Below are 6,372 nucleotides of genomic sequence, written 5' to 3'. Positions count from 1 at the left end.
GTGACGCACATGACAGATCAGAACATCAAGCTCTCACTGCCTCTAGTGACAACTACTAGAAAATCAACTAGGAAAGCACCACTGTGGGAAGCACTTTTAACAAAGCCTTGGTGTCATCTAGGGTTCCGAGGCACACTAAAAGGCCTCAGGAGACTTTCCAGGTGGGCCTCGAGATGACTTAAATTATTTAAAATAAGACAAAGCAAGCTTTAAAATAAGACAGAACAACAAGCTTTGAAGTTTGTCTGACAGTGTGGGGCCTTGTAGACAAAAGTTTCAGAACTTGGCATGGCTAAGGTTCTATTAAATTCTTGACAGCAAGATTAAAAACGCTACTTAAAGATGACAACAAGTGGATATTAGCTTATTGACAAATAGTTCATATCTGAATCACACATGGAATATCAACATTTGCGATTAGATGTTAAAAATTACCCATTGACTTAAATGTAAGATCATGCATCTTCTTGGACTCATCACACAGTTAAAACATACAATGTAAACTGTGCTAATTTTAGTGATTCTTAAATCACATAAAAATTTCAATCTTTAGAAAAAAATCTACAAGCCAGCAGCCAAAAATGAATATTGGCTGATCCTCTCCAGCGCTTCCAAACAAAGTTTCTTTGGAAATGTAATAGGTTAAACATTACAAGTTACCCTAATTGAAATTTATTAAGTAGTAAAGTAATGTAACTGATTACATTTTGATTACTTTTCTAAATTTACATTTTCATTTTGAAGACACTTTTATCCAAATTGACTTACAAATGAGGACAAGCAATCAAACCACCTTTCAAAATCCTTCATCTCTTGAATTAAGAATATAATAATTTGAAATCTAAGCACAGCCACCACAAAATCAGACTTTAGCACATCTTTCTACTTTAAGATCATTCTGATGTTAAAATCCTTAAGAATCTAGTGTTGGGGTAACGCATTACAATTAATGTGAGTTATGTAATCAGATTGTTTTTTCAAGTAACTAGTATAGTAACGCATTACTTTTTAATTTACAAGAAAATATCTAAGTTACTTTTCCAAATAAATATGCCAGTTAGGCTACTTTGTTTTTCCCATTTATCGACTCTCTCCTGTCCCCATGTTGAGAGAAATCGGGAGATAGTGCAGAGGCATTGTGTGTGCTGTGTAAAAATGTGTTCACACAAATGTGAACATGTATTTACTCATCTCACTTGAACAAAAACAGATTCAATATTCCCAAGTTAAAATTATTTAAAAAAATGCAAAAATGAAATGCAAACTCAGAATATGACACATCCCCTTTTATTAATGTCTTTGCTGCTGAGTGCTGACCTTCGATGATTCAGTTCAACTATACTAATAAAAAAGTAGTGCAAAAATGTAGGTAAAAAGAAATGTAACACATTACTTTCCATGAAGTAACTAACGTATTTAGTTACTTTTTAGGGAGTAATGCAATATTGTAATGCATTACTTTTAAAAGTAATTTTCCCCAACACTGTTAAAGTCATAACAAGAAATAGTAAATATTAATACAAGAAGCATTCAGATAACATTTAATAAGTAACTGTAATTTAATGCCATTTTTCTCAAGTAACTAACAGATTACAGTTACATTTATTTTGTAACTATGTAACGCCGTTACATGTAACTATAGCAGCACCAGAGCCATAGAGAAAGAAAAGTGTTTCTCTATGGCTCTGAGCAGCACTAGTACCAAATAACAACGGCATTTACGTCATACATGTAACCAGTTATATCATGTTCATCGTTGTTTACTCTATTACCCCGCAGTTTTACAAGAAATGTTCATATGAACACTACAGATCATGTTTATTGAGAGCGATTGTATATTGTGGTCCTTCTGCCAACAGGCGTCACTGTCTGACTCCTGAGCCTGCTTTTTATTTCTCACGCATGCGCAAGAGCGGAGAAACAGTCATGGCGGCGGCGGAGAAACCCACGAAAGAAAAGCTTTTATCCACTCTGGATGATGTTGAAGTTTTATCCAGGTTTGTCATTATATATTCTGCATATTTAGATGAAAATAAGTTTAAAGTCATTTCTGTGTACTATTTTAGCCGATACAAAGCAGAATTAAACTATATATTAAACTGCTGGTTCATTTATGAAATTCCCAGTGATTTCTGCTAACAGTTGCTGGATTTGATAATGATCGTCCATTCGAGTCTACTGTTTTCACAACTATCAATACATATAATCATACAGTACTACTATTCACACACAGCTCTTTGCTTCTCCTGTTTTCTTGTTTGTGTTGCAGAGAGCTGATAGAGATGCTGGCGTTGTCCAGGACACAGAAACTGCCCCAGCCTGGGGAGGACACAGAGGTGACAGACACTGTTTACACATACAAGTACAGACACTACTCAATTTGTGATTGAGGCAACATTGAAATGAAATCTCAAGAAGAAGACATATATTAGGAGTTGAAATTCTGATTTAGCCTCCCGAAAAAAAAGCTATTTAATAGGAGTTTGTATTAGTATTAATATCACCTCCTAAACTTATATATGTTTTCTTGACTATTAGATGGCAGTGTAGTGCATGAATTGACTGTATGCTGATTCTGTGAGCAGATACTGGAGCTGTTAGTGCAGCGAGATAAAGAGTTCCAGGAGCTCATGCAGACGGCGGTGGAGCAGGGCAAAGTGCACCAGGAGATGCAGGCCTTGGAGAAGGAAGTTGAGAAAAGAGACAGTGATATCCAGCAACTCCAGAAGCAACTCAAAGAGGCTGAGCATATACTGGTAACTGACATGAGCCATGGCACATTTATTTCAGTAATGTTCAGTTACAGACTAACATGCTTTATCACTTTACAAACCATTGCTTTTTGTGCAGCTTTTAACATTTAAAGAATAATTTAGGTTCTGCAATTCGATATTGTTAAAAAAGAAATGGGTGGAAAAGATACATATGAGCAGTATTAATTAAGATATTATCCTAATATTTTACCTACCTGACCGGAAATTATAAGAACAAACCAACCACACATTTATTTTGTTCCTTTTGCACTCTTCTCCTGGATTTGTTATAACTTTTGTCAGTCTATAGTACTTCAAATGTTTTTTTCTGGTTTGACTGATTACTACAGCCCAAAACATGACAATAATTGATCATTTTCAGCAGCAATAATCAGCAAAATATGCAAATTTCATTCGGTTAAGTGGCATTGTTTACATTCAGTGCCACCAATATGTCCGACTGATGACCCATTGTGAAAACACTCTATTGTGTTGTTGTGAATTTGATTTGAGGTACTTTGAGAAAAATTGTTCATTTGAAATTACAGTATTGACAAAGAACATTACTAAGGTACTTTGATTACTTTGAACTCACAATCTTTGTATAATGAGGACACTGTAAAAAATGCTGTTAACATTGTTAGAAGTACATATTATAGAAGTTACAGTAAATTATGCATAATTACAAGCAACTAACCCCTAAACCAAACCTTTAAACTATAAAATGTTATTGTGTTTGTGTATTTACACTATAACAAGGACACTTCAAAATAAAGTGCAACCACCAAGTCTTTTTAATCATGTTTTTATTAATCATCAGGCCACTGCTGTCTATCAAGCCAAAGAAAAGCTGAAGTCTATTGAAAAGGCCAGAAAAGGTATTGTTGTGTTGTTAAAATCATGACCATATTTTCTGGAAAATAAGTCACACCTGACTATAAGTCACACCACGGTAAATAAAATTATAAACATGTATTTTAGTTTCCACCCACAACAAATCTTTTACATTTAGGCTACGTTTACACTAGAACATTTTTGTTTTTAAAACGCATAACTTTTGCTACAGTTACGCCTGTTGTTTACACTACTCCGGCACTTTCGACCCTCGAAAACGGAGACTTTCGAAAACGTTGCAGACTGCTTTATTTCGAAAAATCCATGGTGTTTCAGGCCCTGTTTACACAGCGTTTTAAAATGAAAACAATCCTCGTCTACACTGCCATTTCACTGTGTTTCAGAAATGGTATCCGTCCACACTACACAATCGAAAATGCATGTCACATCACATTCGACCATAGATATGTATTGGTAGATTCCCTGTTATTTAGATGGCGGACACGTCTGTGTGCTTGGAGTGGTCAAATGGGGAATCTACATATTCATCTATGGGTACAACGAGCATGATGTTATTGTTTGCAAGGTCACGCCATTGTTTTCAAAAGTCTCCGTTTTGGTCCGTTTACACTGAAATGCAACCCTGGAGTTTTTAAACTAAAATGGGGTCTGCAGGATTTTCAAAAGTCTTTGTTTTTGTGGGTCGAAAAGCTGGAGTAGTATAAACGACAGGCATAATGGTAGCGCAAGTTAACTAAACAGCAGTGTAAAATGACCATAAAACCAAAAAATGTCATTATATAAGCATCTTTAGATTTAAGTCACAGCATGTTTCAGATGATTATATTATTCAGGTGATTTATATTCTGGAAAATATGTGAGTTATCAGTAGAATTTTATATTTATACCCAAGTGTCAAATGGATACTGCTCTAGTTAAAAATCGACTTTCTCTTTGTCTCACTTATTTTGTTTGTTTTCACTAGGGAGCATCTCTTCAGAGGAGATCATCAAATACGCTCACAGGATCAGTGCCAGTAATGCAGTGTGTGCTCCTCTCAACTGGGTTCCAGGTAAACAGACAGTATTTTTTGTTCTCTGTCATTTTTTTTTATTAATCTCTTCACTCATTTGGTTTCCTCAGAAAGATTTTCAGTTGTATTTGTAAACTCTTATGATGTACCTGTGTGTGTAGGTGACCCCCGCAGGCCGTACCCCACTGATCTGGAGATGCGCAGTGGAATACTGGGTAACATGAGCAACATGTCCACCAATGGAGTGAACGGGCACCTGCCTGGAGACGCACTGGCTGCTGGGAGATTACCAGGCAGGTTCACTCTTTTTGTCTTTATTATACAAATACTGTGGATCTGTTGAAGTACAAAATGTTTTCTTGATGTTTATTTTTTGCTGATGTATTTCTCCTTTGCCCCCCTTTCGCTTTTAGATATTCTAACCCCACAGTATCCTTGGCAGTCGGCTGATGTTTCCATGGGGATTCTGCCTCCTCACCATGGCAACGATTTTGGCCTGGAGCCACCTGGTCATAACAAGGAAAATGAAGATGATGTCGAGGCCATGTCAACAGATTCCTCCAGCAGCAGCAGTGACTCAGACTAAGAGAGAGAGAGAGAGTGTGTGTGTCCACAGCAAATTGAGTTTGTCCACCTGAACAGCCTAAAAGTATGTTGTCTTCATCAGTTTATCTTGTCTCTGTGATTGTTCAGATCCAGATGGCAACATATACTGCCTTCAGGAGGACCGAATATACCCAGGTCCTTTTTTCAGCGAAGTCTCATGTTTTACTAATATGCTTGTTTCATTCTCTAGATGCCTACAGTCATCATACAGGCCTCAAATGTCACCAGTGTGTCAGTTCCATTGTCTATTGTGACAGACTCATTTGCATTTATTTGTAATCTAGTGAAGCGTTACAGTTTCTGGTTTACAGTTGGAATATAAATAGCAATGTAAATACCTCTGAACTTTCAGACTCTGTAAATAAAACTTTTTTTTAATATTGTTTTGTTCATTTTCTTTTTTACCTTGTCTGTTTTGTGTACATAGACAAAGCAACACAGCATAGTTTTAAAATGGTTTGTTTCCCCTCTGGAGCTGAGGTAAGGTAATAGAGGAATGGGTCTGATTTAAATGACCCTTCGGGTCCAGTTTTCCAATAAAACACTGTGACCTCTAAAAATGCTTGCACAGATCCTACTCTGTGCATGATCATTGCTCATAGACTGTCAACTTAAATTTATTACAGTGCTTGCGAGGCAAAACAGTTTTGATCCTGCTCTAACACGCTGGTTAGGGTTTATTTGAAACTCCAACACTTTATATTAATTAATACAGCCTGGATAACTTAACATGTGGCACTGAAAATGTTTTAAAGATAATTTTTCAATCTTAGGTATCTATGTTTAGTTAAAACCTCATAAATTACACATTCTCAAGAATCTCCTATTGAGACTGAGGATTCAAAATCTAACCTTTAAAATTCAATTACGCTTATTTGCATACTGAATCCTGGTGAAATGGTTATATTGGAAACTGTATTGGACCCTGTGGGTTTCTACTGGTAACTGGTTGCCTTCTATTGGTGGCTTGTTAAAACCAGTAATCCTAATGCAATATGATTCATAACACACCACAGGACACCATTTTGTAATGGTTATAAGTTGATTGTAGCGGAAACCATTAGAATTTCTGTGATGGTTTATGTAACCCTTTTCTTAACCCTAGGGGTTAATTTAAATGCTGTCTCCAACAAGAAACCTAGATTC

At 36.2% G+C, this 6,372-nt stretch overlaps 1 protein-coding gene across 1 annotated transcript; it reads left to right on the top strand.

Moving 5' to 3' along the window:
• Nucleotides 1–1,913: 1,913 nt before the first annotated feature.
• On the top strand, nucleotides 1,914–5,609 carry med4 (mediator complex subunit 4). The gene is made up of 7 exons (XM_073846218.1): nucleotides 1,914–1,997; nucleotides 2,270–2,336; nucleotides 2,586–2,756; nucleotides 3,574–3,631; nucleotides 4,573–4,659; nucleotides 4,782–4,913; nucleotides 5,034–5,609. The coding sequence occupies exons 1-7, from the start codon at nucleotides 1,927–1,929 to the stop codon at nucleotides 5,204–5,206; spliced, it is 759 nt and encodes a 252-aa protein (XP_073702319.1). The 5' UTR covers nucleotides 1,914–1,926; the 3' UTR covers nucleotides 5,207–5,609.
• Nucleotides 5,610–6,372: the final 763 nt, after the last annotated feature.

Source organism: Garra rufa, chromosome 8 (assembly GCF_049309525.1).
Source record: "Garra rufa chromosome 8, GarRuf1.0, whole genome shotgun sequence".
NCBI classification, from domain to species: Eukaryota; Metazoa; Chordata; class Actinopteri; order Cypriniformes; family Cyprinidae; genus Garra; species Garra rufa.
This window is presented reverse-complemented; position numbering and strand designations above follow the sequence as displayed.

Excerpts from the sequence above, each read along its gene's own strand:
- med4 (XM_073846218.1), top strand. The coding sequence starts at position 1,927 with ATGGCGGCGGCGGAGAAACCCACGAAAGAAAAGCTTTTATCCACTCTG. Across the intron at positions 1,998-2,269 it reads GATGTTGAAGTTTTATCCAG|AGAGCTGATAGAGATGCTGG; the intron begins GTTTGTCATTAT and ends TTTGTGTTGCAG. Across the intron at positions 2,757-3,573 it reads AAGAGGCTGAGCATATACTG|GCCACTGCTGTCTATCAAGC; the intron begins GTAACTGACATG and ends ATTAATCATCAG.